Source organism: Sus scrofa, chromosome 15, assembly GCF_054392235.1.
Source record: "Sus scrofa isolate SSC_HxYL_T2T_F1_AM1 chromosome 15, Sscrofa_HxYL_maternal_Yorkshire_Landrace_v2.0, whole genome shotgun sequence".
NCBI lineage: Eukaryota > Metazoa > Chordata > Mammalia > Artiodactyla > Suidae > Sus > Sus scrofa.
The window spans coordinates 46389812-46416315 of record NC_139397.1 but is presented as its reverse complement, the minus strand read 5'-3'; the positions used below and the strand labels follow the sequence as shown (position 1 = coordinate 46416315).

The 26504-nt window shown below is 44.9% G+C and overlaps 1 protein-coding gene and 1 long non-coding RNA gene across 28 annotated transcripts in view; both read right to left on the bottom strand.

Moving 5' to 3' along the window:
- FBXO25 (F-box protein 25) overlaps positions 1-26504 on the bottom strand; it is a 50366-nt gene that overhangs the window by 12084 nt on the left and 11778 nt on the right. For 17 of the 27 annotated variants that reach the window (XR_014829682.1, XM_084999735.1, XM_084999726.1 and 14 more), the window contains 6 exons: positions 15615-15718; positions 14660-14709; positions 12305-12397; positions 3120-3213; positions 1659-1843; positions 699-881 (listed from right to left, as the gene is read on the bottom strand). Coding sequence is in view for 26 of the 27 variants with exons in the window: in XM_084999735.1 (XP_084855861.1) it covers positions 699-881; positions 1659-1843; positions 3120-3213; positions 12305-12397; positions 14660-14709; positions 15615-15718 (709 nt within the window). In the remaining variant the exon portion in view is untranslated. The remainder of the gene's footprint in view (positions 1-698; positions 882-1658; positions 1844-3119; positions 3214-12304; positions 12398-14659; positions 14710-15614; positions 15719-26504) is intronic. The other 10 variants (XM_084999741.1, XM_084999729.1, XM_084999738.1 and 7 more) reach the window with 1 other exon arrangement.
- On the bottom strand, positions 5090-11154 carry LOC146395819 (uncharacterized). Its single transcript, XR_014829722.1, has 2 exons — positions 9392-11154; positions 5090-8498 (listed from the first exon to the last, which is right to left on the bottom strand). It is a non-coding gene; the product is annotated as an uncharacterized LOC146395819 (long non-coding RNA).

The window sequence follows — 26504 nt, the reverse complement described above, 5'->3', positions numbered from 1 at the left end:
GGCTGTGACCAATCTCTCGGGGTAGCAGGTGTGGATTAGGATGTGGGGAAACCAAGCCTGAAGCTGCTGGGGGCTGCCTGATGGGGCGGCTACTTTGGATAAGAGTGTCTCAGTTCCTCAGAAGGTCACACACGCAGCTGCCTTTGGACCCAAACTCCACCCGCTCAAGGGTCCATGGCTCTTCTCACATCAGGGCCTGAACCTCTTTGTGGCCTCAGCTGCCCTCCAGAGTGGCTGTGATGCCTGTGTGAAAAGCAGGTCACTCCAGGCAACGTCCCCAGAGCTGCATCTGAGAAGATACATGAGGTCTGCCCCTCAGCAGAGACCCCCCAGCCCCGAGGGCAAGACCGTGTCAGCCTTGCCCCCGACTGTCCCCGAGGGTGGCTGACACCCGAGGTCATGGGTGCTGCGCTCCAGAAATACCAGGGCGGTGGGGCAGGGGCAAGGGGAGTGGGCACACAGGCATCCACCCAGATCCCATGGCTGCTCCCCATCCCAGAAGGCTAAATGCCATCCAGGGAGTGGGACTCAAGGCCCAGGAAGGACGCGGGATTAGGAGGAACCCACTCTTGTCCTGCTCTCTGCTCTGGGTCGCTCTTTAGAATCATGGCTCTTTCTGAACATGAAAGACAAGCTCTCCCAGAAGTGACCTTGGTCAGCTCTGCACAGCACTGAGCAGCCCCAGGAGCCACGCTCACCTGCTTCTCCGCGAAGTGGTACTGGCACAGCTTCTTCCACAGATGCCGGTCCTCGCTGAGCATGGACAGTGTTGGGGTCACCTGACCCAGGGTGACGATGTCCCACCCATCCGAGAGCCGGTACAAGATGTTGCTGAGCATGTGCACAGGAAGGTCACTGAGCGTCAGGCCACCGTCCACCTGCTGAGAGAGCCCATGCTTACTCCCCAGCACAGGCTGTAGCACGAGCCATCTCCCTGGGGGACGACGTGAGAGGGGCAGGCAGGGCTCGGGAGGATGCTCACGCCAAGGCTGCCTCGTCACTGCATGTGAGACCATCCACTGTAACTTCAGGGTCTCAGTCAGGGAATCACTGCCCTTTGTAAACCTTGTATTTGGATGGCAGATAAATGGCCCTAAGTGACCGTGTTCCACGGTCACCTATGAAAGCAACCAGATAAATAAAACACAACCCAAAACACTTCCTGTGGTCAATGGTATCAACATTTTTCTTTATGAAACAAGTTACCAGAACAAACAGAAAACATCAAAATAACTGGCGTGATTTGCATGTCCCCTCTGAACTAGAAACATGTCCACACAACGTACAACAAGAGAGCAAGAAGAGGGGGTGAAGACATAACTGTGGAGAAGCAAGAGCCAGATGAACAGTCACCGCCATACAATTGAGCCTGAATTCATCAAATGCTATTTTAGCCTGGAACACCTACTTCCTATAAAGGTAAATTAATTTACCACCTCATCACCCAGAGGATCAGTTCTTTTTAATAACTACCAACCCCACCATCTTCCCCAAAACAACTATTGAAGAGGTCTTTTGGTCCAAATCCCTCTTACAGCAGTTTAATTCTTATGAATTGTAAAGGAGGGAAATCTTTGAAAAGGGTGTCTTTCACATATGCTTGGAAGTGGCAATGGCTTTTGTAAACTAAAAACACCTGTAGGCCAAGAAATCCATACCTTGGTCATCTGGAGATTCTGAAGCTGCTGCTGCCAGTTGAGAATGGTTTCTAGTCGGCAAATCCAAATGTTGATATTTCCCACCAGGACAGACTTTCCCACTCCTCTGATGAGAATGCAGAGGGTAGAGCTCAGGTCTTGGAGAAGATCTTTGATTAGGCGAGGGTTTTGGTGGTCATCGAGAACTGGAACAAACAGAACCAAATGAGGTACCCATGCAGTCACCCACCACTGTTACGAATGACCTGTTTTCACAACCCAAGGGTCCATCGACAGGTAACACAGATAAACGGGATGTGATTTATACACACAATGGAAAATCAGTCTTACAAGGAAGGAAATTCAGACATGCTGCGAAGTGGATGAACCCTGAAAACTTTACGGTAAGAACCACACAGATGCACTCCTTATATGAGGTCCTTGACAGAGTCAAGTTCATAGGGATAGAAAGCAGATGGAGGGGAGGGGCTGGGGACAGAGTATCAGTCTTTCAAGATGAAGAGTTCCAAAGACAATGGTGGTGATGGTGGTGCAATGATGTGAATGTACACTCAGGACTGGTTAAGACGGCAAGTTCAATGTTACATGTATATTTCACCACAATAAAAAATAATGATCTAATTTCCCTGCAACTCCAGGGTGGTATCATTTTTGAGATAACACAAGTATAAATGAGATTTTAAAACTTCAAAATATTGTCTGATAGTGTATTTATTTTGAGTTGTTTGACAGCATATTTTTTGCCTTTAAAACTGTTGATCTTTTTTAAACTTTTTTATGATTTTTATTTTTTCCATGATATTTGTTTTGTCAATTTCTATTATACAGAAAAGTGACCCGGTCATGCATATATATTTTTTCTTTCATACTTATCATAAAGAGAATTATATTTAAAATGGTATGTATGTACATTATTTAGAATTCCATTTTTACTGGCTACTAACTAAACAAGACAAACATTAAATTAAAAAGATTACAGGCTTATGTGATACCTAGGAACTAAGTCACAACCTTGCTAATTATAGAAACACTACTGCTCGGGTGAGCTAAGACTGGCAAACATGAAATGGTGTCCTTTTTTTTTTTCTTATTTTGGGCCATGCCCATGGCATGCGAAGTTTCCGGGCCAGGGATCAAACCTGTACCACAGCAGCAACCCGAGCCACAGCAATGACAACATCAGATCCTTAACTCACTGAGCCACCAGGGAACTCTGAAATGGAGTCTTTTTTAAAACTCAAGAGATGATCATTCTAACACATTCCTTTGTGTGCAAGCACCTTTTAACAAAGTAAACCACAGTAACAAAGTAAACCACTTGAGCAGCCAACCTGAGCCCCTGTCCCCACAGCATCACATTATTTGACACCATAATACTGGGGGGAAATAAAAGAAATCCCATCTCCTTGCACTACATTTCTAATTAAGATTTAATTATTAAAATATCAACCATCACCTTACCCTTTTGAACAATTTTATCCAGAATGTTGAAGTAGTTCTTCTGGGCCACACCGCTCAGTGACGTCAGCTGGGACTTTGCAATCAGTTGCAGAAGCTTGAGGGGAGGGGAGAGAGGGGTGCACGTCACCTCTGGATGGAGCAGCCACGGCGACCCCAGGATCCCGTGAGCTGCGTGCATTGGGGGCAGGTCTGCTGCTCTACCTCCAAGGAAGAGGCCCAGTAGGAGATTCCCACACAACCTCAGGGGTCTGCCAGCCCTGGCTGTGATTCCTCCCCGGGGCCCAGTTACAAAGGAGCCGGATCTCTCCAACTCCCCCACAGCCACGGTCTCCTTTCCAGTCCTCTCAGACCCCCATGTCCTCCTGGACTTCCCCAGGGGTCCCTATCCCCCAGCCCCTCCCATCCCAACTCCGCCTGCTCCCTGATGACACTCTGCTGCCTCACACCTCAGGAGCTGAGCACCCCCTCCCGCCAGCCTCACCTCCACGGAACCGTCAGGTCTGGGTGCCCACCCCACAGAACCTCATCCGTCAGGGGCTTTCCTGCCTTTAGAACATGAAGGCTGAGTCACATCCCTTCCCTGCTCTGAGGAAGGTGCTGTGGCCAGGAACAGCCAGGGCAGCTCTCCCGGCTTCTTAGCCCAAATGCTGTCCCCTTTCTCCTCTGCTCCTATGGGCAAAGCTGGTTTTCAAAGACATGGCTCATCTGTGTGACTGTTCAGTGACCCCACAGCCCACCTCTCTGTGTGAACTCGGTCCCTGGAGCTTGTGTTAGCCCTCTTCCCACAGTTCCCTCACTTCCTACAGACTAAGAACTTAGCCCCTGTACCTTCTGCCTCCTATACCAGGCCTCACCCAGACCCACATCTGCTACCTACGCTGCAGCTTGCGGCAACACCAGATCCTTAGCCCTCCGAGCAAGGCCAGGAATCAAACCTGCATCCTCACAGAGACAGCATCAGGTCCTTAACCTACTGAGCCACAATGGGAACTCCTGCAATTTCTAACATTTTTACATAAAAGTGGCCTGTATTACAGTGATTACAGAAACACAACACTCTAGGGCCTTGGCCCAAGATGGGATTAGATCATGCCAAATACTTTGAGAAGCCAAGGCAGCAGGGTCTGTCCCTGTTCTTACTCTCTCACAGAAGCTAAGTGTCAGTGGGGGTCTTCCTTGTTGGACCAGAATCACTCTCAGCATCACTTTAATGCTGACTAGAACCCTTTCCTCATCCTGTGTTTACAACCAAATTAGAGACAAAGAACTCGGGCCAAGCGAGACCACAAGACCAGCTTCCCTGCTGACGACAACCAGTTCAGGGGGCAGGCAGGGGGCAGCACTGCCCAGCAGAGACTGAGCTATGCCCCGGACACTGGACAATGACCAACCTTCCCAGACAGGTCCCTGCTCCTGAGACCCTTAAGACAGGAGGGAAACAGGGTAGAACATGCAAACCCACATCCCTCCAGTTCCTCAAGAGTGAAGAGAGAGGAGTCTGAGGGCAGCTGCTGTCAGGGGCCCCTGGGACCCAGATCCAGCTGCTTTCACGGCACCATGGTCACCTGGCCTGTGTGTGGCAAAGGTCCTAGGCCACATGGCAAGGGATGCTGCAGACTGAACCCAGCCACAGCAGACACCACAAAGACAGTTATGGGGTGGGGGGCGGGGGTAGGATGGGGACATGGCAATGAACTCTTTATTTTTCAATAGAGAAATGTTTGTTAAACCTGTTTTTATTTCTACAGGGTAAATATTAATAGACAAAGCCCACAGAAGCAAATCTCTCTGGGGTCCTCAGTAGTTTCAAAGTGAAGACGGACCCTGAGACCCAGTCTGAGAATGGATATTCTGTCACAAAAGGGGAGTAAGTTTCCCAACCACCCTTCCCATCACCAACAAAAACTATAGCTCAAAACCAGGAAATCCAGCCCTGCTGTATTCTTCTGGTCAAGTCACTCAAAAACCCCTTTTATTTATTTTTTAATAAGTTTCATATGTACAACACAGTGATTTGCAATTTTAAAGTTTATGCTCCATTTATAATTATTATAAAATATTGTTTATATCCCTATGCTGTACAGTACATCCTTGTAGCTTATTTCCTTTATACACAGGAGCCTGTACCTCTGACTCCCTTCCCCCCACCCAACAACCCCTCTTAGAAATCCAGTTTCCACTGCCAAACTTCCTTCTAAGTAATAAAGTTATTGAAATACCCTTTCAGGACACTTGTATATGCTTTTACCCCTTCAGTGAAATGCTGTGAATGGAGAAATACTTATTCTGCAAGACCCCATCTTGGCTAAACATGAATCTTTCATGACCCACTTCTCATTAAGGACCCGAATCAGCGCATTTGTTAAACACCTATTTATTAATATTTCCTAATCCTCTACTGGGACTGGGGGATTAACAGATTCCTTCTGTGTGACCCCAGTACAAGAAGGGACTTAAGCACGTTTCAGAGGCCAAGTTTCCCAACATTGCTGGAAAGGCCTGAGGAGTCATTAAAAAGCCTACAAACCCTGCCCCGTCAGGCAGCGCTGTTCTCTAAATAGGCCACAGACGCCGGTGGTGAGGATTAACGTCTGTTAAAAATGTTTCTCAACAAATATTTTAATAATTAAACTACAAGGTTTAACTCTCCTAACACCAAGAATACAACAGAACAGCACACACAATGGCGTTAAACACCTCGAGCTGCTCCATGGATATGCAGATGGCTCCAGAGCTGTTTGCAGAGCCTATGGCGCCCAGCATGGCCTCACTATGCGCCTCCTGCAAACTGGAAGGACCATGAGGACGCCAAGTTACTATCCCACAGAAAAACTGATGCTCCTGTGAGGAGGCTTAAAGAAAGCTTAAATAAACCAAACTGTGGGTAAGTAAAACACATTCTGATTAGAGGGAAGCTAAAATGAAGAATTAGCAATTACGCCGTTAGAAAATGCACCTGTTAAGACACAAGAGAGGCATTTTGTGCATTTATCCGGAAAGAAACCCATGATTCGTGTTCACTATTACAGAATAATACACTATAAAGCTAACAGCCTATGGAATGATCCTTCCTGTACCCACAAAGTATCAGCACATACATGGATTTGTTTATGAAGAGAGGACATTTCCTTAAGAATAACCCAGAAACTGACACTGGCCAGACATGGGAGGGGCTGTCATAGGAGCCAAGAGGGACAGAAGGCGTCCATGATTTCCCTGGTGCTGTCTAGTCTGCTTCATGAGCACCAGTGTGACTTCCTTACTTTAGGCCTATTCAATGAAAAATCAACGTCAAAAGCACTGTTTATAAGCAAAAGAAAGTGGATATGTGTTACAGATGGCAGTGAAGTCTCACTGATCCATCCACAGGCAGAGAACAAAGGACCTTAGATAAACAGTTTTCCAAAGAACCCACATTAGGGCACATAAGCTTCACGATTCTGTGGGGTTTACCCTACAATGTGTCTCCTTTAGGAAACAGCATATTTGGCATTTTCATACATTTCAACTGCCACACTGAGCTGCTTTCAGGCTTCTTACAGGCACACACAGCCTCTGTGGCCTCCATCCCCAGGCACCGGGCCTCTCCTCCCAATACTACTCACATCCACCTCCCTCCCCAGGACCGAGCCCCAACCCTGTCCCCAGAGCACGGGGCCTCCAGATCCCACGAGCAGGGCCCATACACCGGACGGAGAGACGGGTTCGGCCCCCACGAAGGAGGTGCTGCTTGGTAGCTCCCAGCTCAGGAGGAGCAGGATGCAGAGATCCTGAATTCCCCACTCCCCTGGGGCTCCCACTTCGGGGGTCAGATGGGCAGGTAGGGACACAAGACATGGATGACCAAAGCAGTGCACACAGGCCAGAGGCAGAACTGACTAGTGCAGTGTGGGTTGCTGACAAGCATGAGGAGCTTCCTACTGGAAGGGTGACTGAAGCTTGAATAGGAAGATTCCCTGAAAATGCTGGTTTGCAGAGACAAGTTCTACCAGAATCTGACACCAGCTCCCAGACTCCTCCACCGCAGATGAGGGCACCTACTTCTAACTCTGCAAATCTCCTCCTCTGTGGTGAAATAACTACTTATCTGCCAATAATTCCAAATCTTTGGCTAATTTTTCTAATTAAAAGTTTCAAAATTCCACCAAATTTAAATCTTTACCTTAATGAAAGTAAGGTCATAAGACTGACCAAAATGCATTTAGTTTACCCAAACATTATTTATAAATGGGATAAATGAGAAGTAAGTTGAATGAAGGACTGGATTTTAACAATTGTTCACCCACCAGGGCCAAATCTGAACTGTATCTTGACTGTAATTTTTTTTTCCAATAAGAAAGTTTCTCAGCACATTTATAAAACAACTGCAAATAGTTAGTCAATGAAAGAAAAATTACTACCAATTAAAGACTTCAGGTATTTTTTGTTTGTTTGTTTTGCTTTTTTTTAGGGTCACACCCATGGTATATGGAAGTTTCCAGACTAAGGGCTGAATTGGAGCTGCAGCCGCAGGCCTACACCACAGCCACAGCAACACTAGATCCGAGCCACATCTGTGACCTACACCACAGCTCACAGCAACACCAGATCCTTAACCCACTGAGCAAGTCCAGAGATCGAACCTGCATCCTCATGGATACTAGTCAGATTCGTTTCCACTGAGCCACAACGGGAACTCCCAGCTTTTATTTTTTAATTAAAAAGGTTTTTTTGGCAGCACCTGCGGCATGCAGAAGTTCTGGGGCCAGGAATCAAACCCACACCACAGCAGTGACTTGGGCTGCTACTGTGACAACAATGGATCTTTAACCTGCTGTGCCACAAGAGAACTCCTATGAGATACTTTTGACAGCAGTTTAACATAATGGCCACATCACTGACAATCAGTCAGAAACTAAATATACATTATATTTATGAAATGAATTCTGAACAGTGATAAAGAAACACAATTGCGCATAAGTGCGCTAACAAAGCTCAGTAGTACAGGTGACATAGGTGTGTTTACACACATTAGCCCAGAGCTGGACATGATGATTGGATTCATCAGTGACCAGATGGACAAAGCACCATTTGCCTGAGGTTTAAAATGGGCTAAGTGCACAAAGAGCCCATGACAGACCATTCATTAAGCCCACCTCAGTTCTGAGGGTGTAGCTCACCACCCCAAATTTACAGGCTGCCTTACTACTGCCACCAGCACTGGCAGGTGCTGCCTATGGGATTCAACAGTTCAACAGTGATCCTAAATTAGGTGCTGTGTCCTAAAGAATTTTTTTTTTTTTTGTCTTTTCAGGGCCACAGCCATGGCATATGGAGGTTGCCAGGCTAGGGGCCCACACCACAGCCACAGCAACGCCAGATCCAAGCCGCATCTGCGACCTACACCACAGCTCATGGCAACACTGGATCCTCAACCCGCTGAGCAAAGCCAGGGATCAAACAGGAAACCTCATGGTTCCTAGTCAGATTCAATTCCGCTGCGCCATGATGGGAACTCCCCTGTCCAAAAGAATTTAACACACCAAGTCAGTTTTCCATTCCCCTTTAAAAAGCTGAGCAAATGCACCTTGGAAAAACAATATTTATCAGAATCAGACTAACATTTTGAAAAATTATGAAAGTAACCTATGTATGAAAATGTTTCAGGGAGTTCCCATCGTGGCTCAGTGGTAACAAATCCGACCAGTATCCATGAGGACATGGGTTCAATTCCTGGTCCCACTCAGTGGGTTAAGGATCCGGCGTTGCCATGAGCTGTGGTGTAGGTCGCAGATGAGGCTCGGATCCCGAGTTCCTGTGGCTGTGGCATAGGCCGGGAGCTACAGCTCAGATTTGACCCCTAGACTGGGAACTTCCATATGCTGTGAGTACAGCCCTAAAAAGACCAAAAAAGAAGGAAAAGAAAAGAAAAGAAAAGAAAAGAAAAGAAAAGAAAAGAAAAGAGAAAGAAAGAAAGAAAGAAAGAAAGAAAGAAAGAAAGAAAGAAAGAAAGAAAGAAAGAAAGAAAGAAAAGAAGGAAGGAAGGAAGGAAGGAAGGAAGGAAGGAAGGAAAGAAAGAAAGAAAGAAAGAAAGAAAGAAAGAAAGAAAGAAAGAAAGAAAGAAAGAAAGAAAGAAGGAAGGAAGGAAAGAAAGAAAGAAATGTTTCAAACTTTTTTTTTTGGCGGCACCTGAGGCATATGGAAGTTCCCAGGCCAGGGATCAAATCTGAGCCACAGCTTCCAGCCTATGTACGCCACAGCTGCAGGAACACCAGATCCTTAAGCCACTTCACTGCACCAGGGATCAAACCTGAGCCCTCAGCAGCTACCCAAGCCAGTGCAGAGACACAACACCAGATCCTTAATCCACTGTGTGGGAGAGGGAACTCCCCATTTCAAACATTTTTAACAGACATTAACAAAAGCAGCTTATTGTTTTATATACAGGATGTGGAAAAGACCATTTAATTGGGATTTATGTATACAGAACACACGGAATTTCCATTCCTGCCAAAGTAGAGGAGAATAAAGACTAAAATTCCATTCCAAACTACCTTTTTTGGGGGGGCCGCATCCAAAGCCCATGGAAGTTCCCAGGCCAGGGATCGAACCTAAGCCACAGTGACAACACCAGATCCCTAACTGCTAGGCCATGAGGGAACTCCCAAACTACTTATTTTTGACAACTGAAACAATTCATATTGAGCACTAAACTCTAACACTTTTTTTTTTAATGGCCACGCTTGCAGCATATGGATGTCGCTGGGCCAGGGGTTGAACCCAAGCCAAAGCTGTGACCCATGCCAGATCCTTAACCCACTGCATAGGGCTGGGGATTAAAGCTGAGCCCCCACAGTGACCTGAGTTGCTGCGGTTGTGTTCTTAACCAGCTATGCCACAGCAGGAACTCCTCTACTACTTATTTTTATTCAGAAACTATGCAGTAATTATTGATTAGTCTCAGTTTAAAATTACTAATTTTCAATGAACAATGGGATTTCATATAAAATATTAATTAAAAACATGTATTACTGTTTTGATACAAATTCTCAGGAGAAATTTACTGAATGCCATCAGAAAGAAGGGAACTCTTCCTCAGGCATTTCCTGTCAGTGTTCACTGCTTGTATATTTACAGCTTTTCCAACATCAGTGCTAACCATATGGACAGCACAGCACTAATTATGGGAAATCATCTTATTGAGAAGATCTGCAAAAGATTCCCCATGTCCTGTTAGGTGTGGGGTAGGCAATAAAGCAGCAGAGAGGTACCAAATACCAAGGACACTGCTCCAGCCCTAAGGTCAACTATGATTCAGTTTGGTTCAGGGGTACTGACCACACAACACGGTGCCAAGAGACCCCACCGAGCAGAGCTTCTGCCCCTTAAGCTGTACTGAGGGAGAGGGGACTGGGCAGCAAGTACGGGGAGGGAGATAGTCACCCTGAGGAGAGATTGAGACACAGAACATGATCAGGAGAGTATGTGGGGGCACCAGGTGTGGTAGGGAGGTGACAGAGGGAAGGGTGGGGTGGGCAGCGAGGCCAGATGGGAATGTGATCCCAGAGCAGCCAATCCATTTGTCTTCGCATTTTGCAGACATGGACGGGGCAGGTCACACTCTGCATGGCATCTGGAGGAGCAGGAGGCAGGGGTGGGAAGAGGGTTAGGAGCAGGAGGTCTGCTGGGGATGGGCTGGCTGGCAGGAGCTCTCAGCCATTGTGGCAGTGCCACAGTGAGACCAGCCACATGGGACGGTCCAGAGATGCTGGCAGGACCTAGCATGGTGGCCCCAGAACCTGCCAGAGTCATAGCTCCCAGCAACTGTCACTAGAGGCAATGCAGAGAAAAGCAGTTTCCATGGTTTGCAGGACTGTTTAGTTGGCACAGGGACACATCGCACAGTTAGTTGTGCTTTTTTTCACATGTACTGGAAAACAACCAGCACAAAAATCTACAATTTTACAGGTCCTGATGTTCAGCATGAGGCTAAAGCAGGTGTTTCTACCTTCAGGAAGACGCCTTGACAAAGGTTACTCTGAACCACAGTGTGGCCTCGGCGGTTCACAAGACCAGGATTAGTAGGAAAGAGCACTCAGAGCCTCGTCCAGAGGTCAGCAAACCACGGGCCTAGACAGCAAGGGGCACAAAGTATGACACTGAAACCAGGAGGAACGGTTTCTCCCCAGTCTCCATCCTGCCCCAGGGTCCTTCCTGAGCCCTCTGGTGGACAGTGGTCAAGAGCGGCTGGAAGGAGGTCTGAGCTGACCTATCAAAGAGCACATGGGGGTAAACGTTTATTGTAAAACAGGCCTCTCTGACAACACATGTTTCCTGGCTACTCAAATCTTGACATTTTGACAAAGTGGAAGTGAATCCAGTTCCAGCAGCAGGAAAAGAAGTAACCAGTGGAGACCCCTGTCCAGTGTGCAGGTGCCTGGGGGAACTCAGACACCTGCCAAGGGACCCATCTGGCGAGACTGCAGGGAGCACATGGCACAAGTGACCCAGTTGCTGCGACCACACACTCAACAGGGAGGATCCCTCAGGCTTAAAGGCATATGACCTCCCAGCTTTGTGTCCTTCAAGCAACACTGTCTAATACCTAAAAGCCACTACAAGGAAATTCCTTCCAAAGTCTCAGAGAGCCAGTAAGAACCCAAATTAATAGCTACAGGACCCCTCACTCATTCACTGCCTAAAACAGTAAGATAGTGAATACATCACAGGGTGGTTAACCTTTAGGCAAATAAAAGTGAAAAATAAAGGAATGTATTATGGCCAAGATAATGATTCCTTCTAAAGCAGATCACTAACATACTAAGGCTTTTGAGGAGTTCTCTTCTGTATAAGTTTTATTTTTTCTATTAGCCTGCAGTCCCACTGTGAAGCAGGGCTTACACTCTGTGAAAACCATACAGTAAAAATGCATGTGAAACAACCGGGTGAGAAATCCCAAGAAAAACTTCTGCCTTCTCTTTACATCTCAAGACCCTAACACATAAGGCAGGTGGGAGAAACCTCTAAAGGAAAGTGCAGGAGGCACCCCCAGTGCCAGCCCAGGAGCCTCATCACAACCCTTCCTCCTCTTGGGTCTTCTACAGCTTCACATAGATGCCAAAGCATCTTAAATATTTCACACTTATAATCTTCAAAACCCAGTCACTTGAAAGCATCACCAAATGGCTCTGAAATAAAATACTTACTCTGACCACGTAATTGAACCGTCGGATGTCCTGAATTGCGCTTGAGAAGTCCAAGCGATTAAAAGCTTCTCCTAAAGTACAATACCCGTGTCTCTGGAAAAAGGACACAGAAGAGTTAAAATCTGTCATGTTGATCAATTAGTCAAAATGAACCAACAGTTAATGTGAAGTAGTCTGTGCAATTTTTTTTAAAACTTTGGCAAAGGATATTCATTTTTATTATGATTTATTCCATATTTAGATGAGAATAGAGTAAAATTAAAGCAATGCTAAAGGTAAGTCATTTACATATAATCAAGACAATATGCACTAGCATTTTTACACCACTATTGATAAAATGACAAATATAAATATTTATTAAATATGTGTCAACTTCCTTTGTCAGGACACATTAGGGGGAGGACAATATTAACCCTACAATCATACAATTAACTGGGTATCTTCTAGTCTGTGCAACTACATATACATAAATTGTGCTTGGCCACTATGAAGAAGCATCTGCTATAAACACACAGGCTTAAGTTCAACCCTCTTCAGGGAGTTGTACACGCCCACAGGCCTGGACACACACCCAGCTGCACAGGATCAAGGCCCAGAGGCACCTGGGAGGGTGGGGCTGGGGTGGGGCTCTGAAAATCAGCATCCACTGGGTGGAGAGGATGGGGGCAATGGGAGGATGGGGACAGGATGCCTAGCACCCCAAAACCAAGAATACAGTCATAAGACCCACAGGTCCAATAGTCAAAGACCACAAATGAAACATGAGTAACTTTTTTTCAGTAGAGAAATACTGCTGCTCCATTTCAGATGTTTTTCCTTAATGATAGATTGTACAGACTTGTTCCCTAGGTTGCAGAAGACATTTTAAACTCATCTTCTCTATCTGAAATACTTAGAACAGACATATATTTTCAATTCAGGGTTGCAGGGAGAGAGAAAGCAGAGAATAATCACAGAAAACATGAGGTGACAGACAGGCCTCACAATTTCAAACAGAGGACAGGAGGGGTTCCAGAAAGGGCAGCTGGAGATGAAAACCTGAGTCGTAGACACAAACTGCCCTGTGAGGGCTGATCTGTTTCTACACCCAAATCCCAACAATAGTCCCAGTGTGTGTACAAGTCAACAAGATACTCTTACTTAAAATATTCAATATGTATTTTTACTGAATATCCACAATGTGCAAAATACTTTCCTGGGAGCTATGGAGGTTAATTGGTATTGACTATATCTGGAATCGACCATAACCAACAGTTTTTCTCTTCTCAATGAAGAGAATTCCAAACACTGGTGTAACAGATCCCTTCCAGGCAGCCTCCCATCTCACAACACCATCTTTAGGGGGATCAAAATCGTATTTCTGAACCACATGCACACCCAGTTCTGTGGGGTTCTGGAGCCACACGTGGAACCTTGGGGCTGTGGCAGCTATGGGCGGCCACGTAGACCAAGAGCAGACCTGTGGTGGGCCTCAGGTGAGAAGCCCAAGGCCCGAAGAAATGTGCAGTGAGAGGTGCTAGTCTCTGCCCAAGTCCTGGCCCTCCTGCGCCTGCTTGTGGCCCTATTCCCAGGACCTCCATGACACTCTGCAGATGGACAGGGGTCTCCCTTCTGCTGCGTGTGCTGGTCCAAGCCGGACCTCTGCTCTGTAATGTGTGGCAATTTGCAGCGGATGAAACGTCTAGCAGTCTTTCATAAGCCCAAACTGGGTCAGGTTCTGCCAAATACCTTCCTGGTGAACGGGAGTGTATCTTAAGGATTAGAGTGTTTCACATCCACTTAACAATATTAACCATCACCAAATAGGTCAACTAAATTCTGTCTCAGAATCTAATCTTTGGTAAGCTTCTAGGAAGCTGGGCTGGTTTCAGAACATCCATTATTAACACTTCTGGGACACTTAGCTCACACTAACATACTACACACTAAACAACTGCTCCCTAAATTATTTTCCCCAATTGCTGCAAAGTAAGGTAAATGCAGTTTCTCAGCTTCCCCAGATACCAAGTAAGTAGAAAAGGAAACATGTAGAGTTGAGCATCTAGAGGGTCACTAAGAACAGCTTCTGGGAAGGGCAAGGTGAGAAACTATCAAAGTACCTAGGGGTCCATACTTGATCTGAAACAGCTCTCTGCTGATTCAGATTTGTATGGGGCACTGACATAAACCACACAAACACATACACACAGGAAACACAGTCTCAAAGACCCTCATATACTTTCACCTGCTAAAATGTGAACACAGATTTGATACTGCAAAAGAAACTAATGTGACATCAGAAACAATACTGTTTTAACAGAATCGTTTTAAAAGAAACAATACAAAATATCCCCTTATTTATAATAGAATACTTACTTCTTTTGTGCTTTCTTTATGGACATAGATCCATTTTTCACGATAAAAACCTAGAATAAAAATTAGCTTTGTTTTTAAAATCTGGTGAATCATTAAAAATTGAAGATTTTAAAGAACTTCAATGGTTGCGCATGCTAACAAAATTATCTGGCATGTAAAGATAAGAAATGCTTTGATTCGGCTAAATGTAAACAGAACGGCTTTGTTTCCTAAAGTTAGTTTAAGAGGTGCTGAAGCATCCTTGCATGAAGAGTGATTTATAACAGTACCAACTCTGGGTAACTTAGAAGAAAATAGTGCCACCAGCAGCTGCAGTCATATCAAAACATAAATGGTTATAAGAGAGCACTTCATTGGTACCCTAATAAAAGTTCTCTTCCTCTTTTACTGCATCTATATGGTATTCCATTTAAATACACTTTCCACATAGCTCATTTCCAAAAGCTTCGAGGATCATAGCAATAACGTCCACGGGAGCCTCCAGGAGCCCAGGACTGAATTCACTAACACACTACCATGACTCATGGCTGAGCATCAGCACAGGGGCCCTTTCAGAGCCTCCCTTCCCATCCTGCCTGCACAGCTTCCAGTTCTGATCGTGTTACCTCCTGCTCTGATCAGCAGCATCTATTGCACTGAAGCCAAATACAAGACATCTCTGATTCTGCCTCAATGCTTGGGAACAAACAGACCAGAATTCAGGATTGCTCTTCAACACTCAGATAGAGGCTGTTTTGTGGGGTTTGCTGTCTTTTGTTTCATTTTTGCAAATCTAACTACTTACTCAACTGGCTGAACTGCAAAAATCTGACCCCTAAATCAGTGAGCAACAGTGGATTCAGTGCTGCTACTTATACCTGTATCAGCATTTGTCATAGGATAGCACTATCAAAGCAAATTCTGAACATATTCAACAAGTAAAATATCATGAAATTATTAATGAAAATTATCTTACTTTGAGTATTTGTGTCATTTCTAAAGTGGTCCTTTTTTCTTTTTTTGGATGCATATTCATGCTCTTCATTATTGTATATTTCTTCATCTTCACTATTTATGATACTGAAATAAAGATACATTTTATTAAAATATTTTTACACAGATTTCATTTGGATTTTATTTTATTAAAAAAAAAAGATAATAAATATTTAGCCTGCAATTCAGGAGCCCAAAGTAAAAATCATGTTAAATTCTGAAGGCAAACAGTTACTTTTCAATGCAACAAATCACAGGTTTGAAATTACAAGGATAATGTCTAGGTTTTTTTTTTGTTTGTTTTGAGAAATCTAGGATTTATCCTGGTTCTTTTCAGAATGTTGTTTCGGGAAGGGATGCACATGTTTTAGAATCTCCTAAGGATTTTGACATGTTCAACCAAGGCAGTTTCAGACTTTAAAACTCATAATTTTAACCAATGGAAAAATGGGCAAAAGACCTGAATAGACATTTCTCCAAGGAAGATATACAGATGGCCAACAAGCACATGAAAAAATGTTCAACATCCCTGATTATTAGAGAAATGCAAATCAAAACTACCATGAGATACCGCCTCACACCAGCAAGAATGGCCGTCATTAGAAAGGCCACAAATAACAGCGCTGGAAGTGGTGTGGAGAAAAGGGAACCCTCCTGCACTGTTGGTGGGAATGGAAGCTGGTACAACCACTATGGAGAACAGTATGGAGGTACCTTAGAAATCTATATATAGAACTACCATATGATCCAGCAATCCCACTCCTGGGCATATATCCGGACAAAACTTTCCTTAAAAAAGGCACATGCACCCATATGTTCATTGCAGCTCTATTCACAATAGCCAAGACATGGAAACAACCCAAATTTATATCAACAGACAACTGGATTAGGAAGATGTGGTATATATACACAATGGAATAGTACTCAGCCATAAAAAGAATGACATAATGCCATTTTCAGCAACATGGATGGAACTAGAGACTCTCATCCTGAGTGAAGTAAGTCAGAAAGAGAAAGACAAATACCATATGATATCACTTATATCTGGTATCTAATATACAGCACAAATGAACCTTTCCACAGAAAAGAAAATCACGGACTTGGAGAAGACTTGTGGTTCCCCGGGGGGAGGGGGAGGGAGTGGGAGGGATTGGGAGCTTGGGGTTAACGGATGCAAACTATTGCTCTTAGAATGGACTTACAATGAGATCCTGCTGTGTAGCACTGAGAACTATGTCTAGATACTTATTCTGCAGCATGACAATGGGAGAAAAAATTATGTATACATGTATGTGTAACTGGGTCCCTATGCTGTACAGTGGGGAAAAAAAATAAAAAAATGAAACTTACAATTTTATAGTATATACTCTGGACTAAAGTTAATACGACAACATGACACCTGATACTAATGATTTGCAGTAAACACTAAGCATTTCTGTTGTCTCAATGTTTCCAAAGACTCAACAGGAACTATTATTGTACCGTAACATTTCCTTATTAAACATGAACCAAACTGAAATCAGATGAAGTAAAACATTTCTGTTTTACACTTAAATACATTTAATTAAAAACTTTCCCATTTTTTCCTTTTTTTGATGAAATAAAAAAAACATAAGGTGACAACTAAACACCCTGAATACATTTTCTTTTTTAAAAAGTTTCTTTCCTATAGTGTAAAAAAAAAAAAAAAAAAGTGACTATGCAAAAAGCAGTCCACTCAGACTAAAGATGCACATAATTTTTTTTCAGTACACTGACAGCAAAGAGGGGCTTTGTGTACTGAGCTGGCTAGCAGAGATGCAGGGCCTGATGCTCAAAACCAAGGGAGTAGCATTACTTATTTCCTCGTCACCACTCTTTGACAATAAAATTGTACGCAAGCTCCTTCTACTAACCAGTATTCACTTTTAATAAAAACAGCTGAATTTGCCAAATGAATCCATTTATCACTGTCAGAATAGACTTAAACAACACTGGCAATAGTTGTAAATCATCAAGACAAGCAAAAGTGCATTTACAAAAAAACAAGCAACTTAGCATTCAGTGGCAGGCAGTAAATAACACCAATTCATAGAAATTGGTTAATTCTGGTTGTATCTCACACTTAATCTCACACTTGTTTGTTGTCATTGATTCATATACTGAAAGTAGAAGCTTTCAAGTCTGAATAGTTTTTCTAACTATAATCACAAATGCATCAGGGAAAAGCAGAAACACACTGTTCTCCAGAAACAGTGTCACAGAAATGAGACCTGGCACCAGTAGAGAAGAGGGGGGCACAGGCGCTGTGCCCGGCTGGGTGCAGGGAAGCACCCACCTGTGCTGTGCCCAGAGCCAGCCCTGGGAAGGCCCAGCTGTCACACTCTCCCTCATCTGAAGGGAGGGAACAGCCAATGGGGACAGAAGGACATGCAGAAAGCACAGGACAACTACACATTGAAAACACATCTGACTTAGGAAGGTGAGACTCTCCCCTCCACACCCACAGCTAAATACCCCACAGCACCCTGGGCACGCTCCTTCTGGGGAACATTTTCTGATAAACCTGCCAAAGGTGCACAGCTTCACCAAAACCAAGCCATACAAGGATGCATGTGGAAAAGAACCATAGAAAACACCTCCGGACATGGAGTTCTCTTGTGGCACAGCAGGTTAGGGATCTGGCCTTGTCACTGCAGTGGCTTGGGTCTATCCCTGGCCCAAACTTCCATTACGCCGCGAGCGTGGCCCAAACAAAACATCTCCTGACAGATAACCCACAACCTACTACATAGCACAGGGAACTGTACTCAGTAGCTTATAATAACGTATAAAGGAAAAGAATCTGAAAAAGAATAGACATATATGTGTATGCATAACTGAATCACTTTGCTATACATCTGAAACTAGCAAATACTGTAAATCAACTATACTTAAATTTAAAAAAAAATCTCCTGGGTTTCCCTGAGGGCTCAGTGGGTTAAGGATCCAGCACTGTCACTGCTGTGGCATGGGTTTGATCCCTGAGGGCCAAGCACAGAAGCTACTCTCTTTTCCTAAGTCCACTCTGGAAGTCAGCCTGTGGCTTTAACACTGTCCCAGTGTGAACTGACCTTTCCCCACATTGTGGTCCTCATCCTAGTGCTGACCTATTAGAAAATTGGTGACATTTTCTTGAAGAGTCATATAACATGGCCTTAAGCTTCACCCCCAGGCCATTTCTACTAGGGTCAGCAGGGTCTTAAATGCAAAGGGTTGTGATGGGCTCTCACCTTCCAATCATTTCCACACAATTCTAGGAAATAAAATAAGGGAAGGTAAGCCTCCAGCTTTGAAAACAGTTAACTGGCAGTGTGAACTACAGTGTATCTAAGTCACAAAAAATTCTGTAATTAGTAAGAAAAATTACCAAGATTTGTGAATGATTTAAGTTTCAATAATCATAAAGGTAATTTATGTTTTCTTTTTTTTTTTTTTTTTAAAAACCCGATTATAAAATGAAAAGTTGGAGTTCCCGTTGTGGCGCACCAGAAACCAATCTGACTAGTATCCGTGAGGATGCGGGTTGGATCCCTGGCCTTGATCAGTGGACTGGGGATCCGGCATTGCCATGAGTTGTGGTGTAGGTCACAGATGCGGCTTGGATCCCGTGTTGCTGTGGCTGTAGCGTAGGCCGGCAGCCATAGCTCTGATTCAACCCCTAGCCTGGGAACTTCCATGAGCCACAGGTGCAACCCTAAAAAGCACTAAACAAATAAATAAATGAAAAGTCTTCCTTGCCAATCTTATTCCTAAGAATTGGCTAAATTTTCATTATTTCAATTTTCCCTTGTTTTGGTTGCTAATTTTATAATTAAAAAAACAAATAAGCACGTATCTGTCTTGAGTTGCCTATAAAGACAAAGAATTAACCTCATTACTACACTCCCCTCATTTTGGTTGGCAATTCATCACTCAACAGTTATTGACTCACAACCCATCTTACCTCAGCTCTCTCTCCACCCATTTCTTTTACTGGACCCACTTCAATTATTTTGACATAAATCTCAGACAGGATATCATTTTAGATGCCAATGTCTCAGCATGATACTCAGTCCTGCTGTGATCTGCGTAATTAGTGTTTTCTTCATGGATGAATTCTTCCAAGGCTGGGCTGGCAGCTCCTAACTAGGTAGTGCTTTCCCATCGGTATCCAATGTCTCTTAGGTGCCCAGAAGGGGAGTTCCCCCTGTGGTACAAAGGGATTGGCACCATCTCTGGAGCATTAGGACACAGGTTCAATCTCCAACCTCGCACAGCAGGTTAAAGGATCCAGCGTTGCTGCAGCTGTGGCATACGTTGCCAGTGTGGCTTGGATCTGACCCCTGCCTGGTCCCTGGACCAGGAACTCCAACTCCATAAGCCGTGAGGCGGTCAAAAAAAAAAAAAAAGTGCCCAAAAGGAAGGGATTCTGGCTGGACTGCCGCCTGGGTGCCCTCAGTGAGGGGTGGGGAATGGGTGAGCTGTGCCGTTAGCCTGTGTGTGTACTGGGCATGTACTCGTGGGCACTGCCTGACCATCATCACCTTCTGGTGCCCTGATCAAATACCTGTGTGGTCCGGGGGATTGGGGGATGCAGAGTACCTGTTCTGCATCCCTCAAAGGAAGAGGTTGTCCCTTGCTGCAGCCACCTCCTTGGTGATGTCACCTCACACTCTCCTAAGAAGTCCTTCAACCACAGACCATGTCTGCATGTTTCACTACCTCCTCATCCTTTCATTTGCACTGAGACACTGAGAGTTCCCCCCATTTTTCACAAGTAAAATACATATTTACAGAATTTAGGATAACATGTACCTTAAACTGTGAGAGAGAGCTGGGAACACGGCTGCCCTGTGCAGTCCCCACGCCCATGTGTGTTCTCTGACCACCCACCTCTGACCCACTGCCTCTCCTGAACGACAGACCCACCCAATGCCTGGTCATGTCCGTCACACTCCCTTCCCACCTACCTCAAGGACACACATCCATAACATAAGAGAGAAAGACGCAAAGGCCTGAAGTTCCAAAGAGGAATCACAAGGCCAGGAACAGAACAGGCTCAGATCATGTATTTTCCACAATCAAGTGAGCCAAGGATTTACCATTGAGATAAACCCAGTCTTAGGGTAAAGGTCACAACAAATGTTACGAATGTGCACGAACACAGGAAGCACTGCAGCCAGGAAATAGTGGTGAATCTACTACAGAAAGAGCAGGGAAAGTCACCAGTGTTGAAGAGGAGAGGCAAAAAGGCTGATGCTGAGTAAGTAACATGTATGTATTTGTAGGCCCACACGTTTCCACACATCCATGCAGGGTCCATGATGACAGAAAAGACACAGCACGTGATGCTACATGACACTTAGTAGAGAACAATGACCAAGAAGGTAGTGGAGGGCAGGGGCGCCAGGTCAGCATAATTGCAAGATCATACACTGTAGGGAGCTGACAGAATTCATAAAGGAACTGAGGGTAACACACAAAGGTATTAGCATAAAGAGGTAAAAAAACCTCCTACATACCAAAAGACTAAACGCAAATGAAGCAAAACACAAGGTGCCAGGCCCTCTGTTGTGTGTATGAGAGAGGTGCATAAATACAGGCAGATACAGATGTAAACGTATACTGTACATCCAAAACACTAACTTCAGGGAACTGAGGCCGAACACTGCAGTAAGTGTGAACGGGCTTTTCCTCTAAAGGAAAAGTGTTTTGAGTTGGCTCACAAAGCAAAAATCAAACACCATGCTGAATAGAAGATGCACATGTGCAAAAGGATGGGAAAATACACGTCAGAATTTATAGGACCCTAGAAAAACAACTGTCACTGGAAACTTTAGCGCATTAAATACACACATGAATAAAAATTTAAACAATAGGAGTTCCCATAGTGTCTCAGCAGATAACAAACCCAATTAGCATCCAGGAGGATGCAGGATTGATCCCTGGCCTCACACAGTGGATTAAGGATCCAGCATTGCCATGAGCTGTGGTGTAGGTTGCAGACACAGCTTGGATCCCACATTGATGCGGCTGTGGTGTAGGCCAGTAGCTGTAGCTCCAATTCGACCCCTAGCCTGGGAACCTCCATATGCCTTTTTAGGATGCGGCCCTAAAAAGCCAAAAAGCCAAAAATAAAACGAACGACAAAAAGGAAATTACAAATGCAACAGAAAATTTAAAAAACCATGAAAGACTATTTCATGAAACTCTCTGTAAATAAATGGAAAGAGAAGAAACAGTTAAGAGCCTTAAAAATAAAGGAGTTCCCGTCATGGCTCAGTGGTTAACGAATCCAACTAGGAACCATGAGGTTGGGGGTTCGATCTCTGGCCTTGCTCAGTGGGTTAAGGATCCAGCGTTGCCATGAGCTGTGGTGTAGGTTGCAGAGGCGGCTCGGATCCTGAGTTGCTGTGGCTCTGGCGTAGGCCAGTGGCCTCAGCTCCAATTGGACCTAGCCTGGGAACCTCCATACGCCATGGGAGCAGCCCAAGCAATGGCAAAAAAAAAGACTAAAAAAAAAAAAAAAGAGTTCCCGTCGTAGCGCAGTGGTTAACGAATCCGACTAGGAACCATGAGGTTGAGGGTTCGGTCCCTGCCCTTGCTCAGTGGGTTCACGATCCGGCGTTGCCGTGAGCTGTGGTGTAGGTTGCAGACGCGGCTCGGATCCCGCGTTGCTGTGGCTCTGGCGTAGGCCGGTGGCTACAGCTCTGATTCAACCCCTAGCCTGGGAACCTCCATATGCCTCGGGAGCGGCCCAAGAAATAGCAACAACAACAACAACAACAACAAAAAAGACAAAAAAAAAAAAAAAAAAAAAAAAGAAATGGCAAAAAGACAAAAAAAAAAAAGAATCTTAAAAATATAAATTTAACCAATAAGAAAATTAAATCTCTTTCCTCAGAGCTAGACAGCTAAATATAAAGTCCATTTAAGAAGGAAGCAAACAAGAATTAGGAGACAATTCAGACCAAACAAACTAGAGCCTCTGGTCACCTCCTCCGGATATGCTGGATTGACAGCTACCCACAGGACAATTTCCTCTGCAAAACCCCCAAACCAGCAGAGTAAGCCCTACAATCCAGCGAACGAGAAAAAAAATCCATATATAAGTGGGTGGAGGGACCTGCCACAGTCTCACCGTGAACCCTAGCCAGCGGCCACCACAGTGAGATGGGAACTCAGCCTGGAGCTTCTCCCTGAGAAGCAAGGAGCTGAACCCACTCAGCACTGCAACTTTTCAGACCTGCATCTGAGAAGCGAGGCCCCCAACACCCAGCTTTGAAAGCAGAGACGCCAGAGGCGACAAGGAACAGAGTCGGTTTCTGAAGGGCCGGTGGCGCAGACTCCTCTCAGGGAGCCAGAAGCCAGGCAGCAGGTGGCAGGTGTGAGAAAGAGACCTGTTTGTGGTCACAGCTGTGCCTGGGGCTGTCTGGGGGACAGTGTCTCTGAGTGAGGAGCGGTGTATGTGTCTGCTGCAAGAGAACTCATCCCTTGAGAGCTTGGTTCTGGTGGCCCATGGAGCCGTGGTCATGGCTTTGATAGGACAGCAGCACAGAAAGAAACCATTCTTCACCGGATATTCCCCCAGGTCTCAACTCTAGGAAGCAGGCAGGACGCCCATCTGCAGACTCGCCCAGAGGTAGGTCTGCATACTTTAAAAGCTGCTGCCCGAATCCAGGTAATGACTGGGCTTCTCTCCTTGGACACTGACAGGTCTTGGCACACCCTCAATTACAGAGAGAGACTAAATATACAGGAGGCTGGCTGGACAATCACAGAGGTTTGAGAGACAGCCAGAAACTAGGGCCCTGCTAAACAGCAGGAAGCATCTAAACCAGACCACTCCTCCAAGACTGAGTGAGGTGGCTGTTTCATCTACTGCACAGAAATCACAGAGAGTCAAGGAAACGAAGAAACAGAAGACTATGCTCCAAATTAAAGATAAAACCCCAGGGGAAAACCTTAATAAAATGGAAATAAGTGATTTACCTGATAAAGCCTTCAAAACCATCATCAGGAAGCGCTCACTGAGCTCTACTGATGAACAAAATAAGAATTTCAACAAAGAGATAGAAAATGTAAGAGCACCTAATGTCACAGAGCAAACAAACTATTAGAAGAGAAATGAAAATAATTCCATTTACAACTGCAGCGAAATAATATAACACCTAGGAATAAACTTCTGTTTGTTTTTTAGGACCACACCTGCAGCATATGGAAGTTTTCAAGCTAGGGGGCCAATCAGAGCTGCAGGTGCCAGCCTACACCACAGCCACAGCAATGCCGGATCCGAGCCACGTCTGCAACCTACACCACAACTCACGGCAAAGCCAGATCCTTAACCCACTGAGGCCAGGGATAGAACCCGCATCCTCATGGATCCTAGTTGGGTTTGTTACCACTGAGCCATGACGGGAACTCCCCTAGGAATAAATTTAACCAAGAGGTGTTTTACACTGAAAACTACAGGATAATGCTGAAAGAACTAATGAGGACAAAAATAAACGAAAACATATTCTGCGCTTATGAACTAGATGAGTTACCATTGTTAAAACATCCACAGTACTCAAACCAATCTACAGATTCAATGCAATCCCTATCAAAATTCCAATTCTATTTCACAGAAATAGAACAAATAGTCCTAAAATGTGTATGGAACCACAAAAGACCTTGATAGCCAAAACAATCTTTAGGAGGAAGGAAAAAGGTGGAGGCATCATGCTTCCAGCTTATAATAAGCTAAATTATGAAACTACAGGAATCAAAACACCACAGTACTTCTATCCCCCTTCCAGGGAAGGACTTGATTGCCCTGGAATGTGGGTGAGGAGGGGCTTCGTGAGTACTGCATTGGGACTTGGCTGGGAAGGGGAATCTCTCTAAACCACTCCAGAGGGAGGCGCTACCCCTTCTTCTATGACGCCCTTGCTCAGAAGCCGGGATAGTAAGGACATGCAAGAAACTTCCCAGGTCCAGAGTTCCCATCGTGGCGCAGTGGTTAACGAATCCGACTAGGAACCATGAGGTTGCGGGTTCGGTCCCTGCCCTTGCTCAGTGGGTTAACAATCCAGTGTTGCCATGAGCTGTGGTGTAGGTTGCAGACACGGGTTGCTGTGGTTCTGGCGTAGGCCAGTGGCTACAGCTCCGATTCAACCCCTAGCCTGGGAACCTCCATATGCCCAAGAAATAGAAAAAAAAAAAAAGCCAAAAAAAAAAAAAGATACTTCCCAGGTCCAATCCCCAAGAGGGCAACAGGTGTTTGTCCCTAGCACCACAGGTAAATTTGATTGCTCTGGAATTCCTGAGTAGGATTTTAAGGGATATGTCCTTTTGCATCTGGCATCTTCCACTTAACAAAATGTGTTTAAGATTCATTTCTACTGTTGTATTGGCAGTTCTTTTAACTGCTGAGTGACATTAAATTATAAGAACATATGACAACTGTTCTACCCATTCTTCCATCAAGCCCACACTGGCTGTCGTCAGTCTGGGGTGCTGTGAATAAAGCCATCCCTCTACACTGCTGTCAGTCTTTTGGACATATGTCATGTGACTTTCCAAAGTGGCTACATTTTACATTCCTACCAGAAATGTGAACTTGGGGAGTTCCATTTGCTCCACATCTACACCACCATTTATTGTCAGTCTTTTTATTTTCAGTTTCTTTTTAGAGCCACACCTGCAACACAGGGAAGTTCCAGGGCTAGGAGTCAAATCAGAGGTGCTGCCACAGCCACGGCAACACTGGATCCAAGCCACATCTGCAACCTATGCCACAGTGGACAGAAGTGGGAATACATGATACTAACTCTTACACACTGACCCCCACGTCTATGCCCCCAACCCCACCTACAACAGCAACAACAACCACCTGAGTTCACACTGATAGCGCCAACACCAATCCACACCAGAGGGTAAATTCTAGCATTATTTTGTGACTTCTTCCTCCAAAGTGAAAGATCTGGCTCTCATTATCCACACTTAATTTCACTCATGGCTTAACCCCAAAACACATATAAAGTAGTTTCAGAATTGCTAACCCACACCCTGGGATACGAGAAGCACGTTCACCAACTAGAGCGTCTTGTCTATAGCCTGACAATATCCTATCAACACAGTTTTCCAAAGTTCCCATTAGGTCAGCTCCTTTTTCCACTCTCACCTCAGTGTGGCTATGGGGTTCGTTTGCAACACAATCACACTCATATGTCACAGTTTAGGTCATCTTGGGTACCAGCTCCCCATCACACATATCCTGGTGGCTTTTTTTTTTTTTTAAGATTTACATAAGAGTAAAATTCACTTTTTGTGCAGCACAACTCTATGTTTTGACAAATGCAGAGTCATAAATGGACCAGCAAGTTCCCTATGGGGCAGCTCCGCCACACCCCCAAATGCCTCCTGCCATCTTTGTAATCGACTCATTCCCCCATCTCTTGACCCCTGGCAACCATCAGGCTGTTTTTTCACCTCTCCCGTCCCTACAGTTTTTCTTTCCAGAATGTCATATAAATGGAGTCACACGAGAGGTTGAGTTTTTCTCACTAAGCAAAATGAACTTAAGATTCATCATGTCATGTGAATCAAAGCTTCAGTCCTATCACTGCTGGAGGTTCTTCCTAGAGAGCTGGCATTGCTGCCAGAACGGACTCTCACCAGCTGAAGAGTGTGGGTTACGTCCAAGTTTGGGCAATTATTGAAAAACACTGCTATTAAGTTCACATAAAGGTACTGGGTAAACATAAACTTCCACTTTTCTTGGGGAAATACCTAGGAGTGATGCTGGCTCATATGGCAGCTATATATTTAACTTAACAAGAAACTGCCCAACTATTTCACAAAGCAGCTGTGCCAGTCTACACTCCAAATT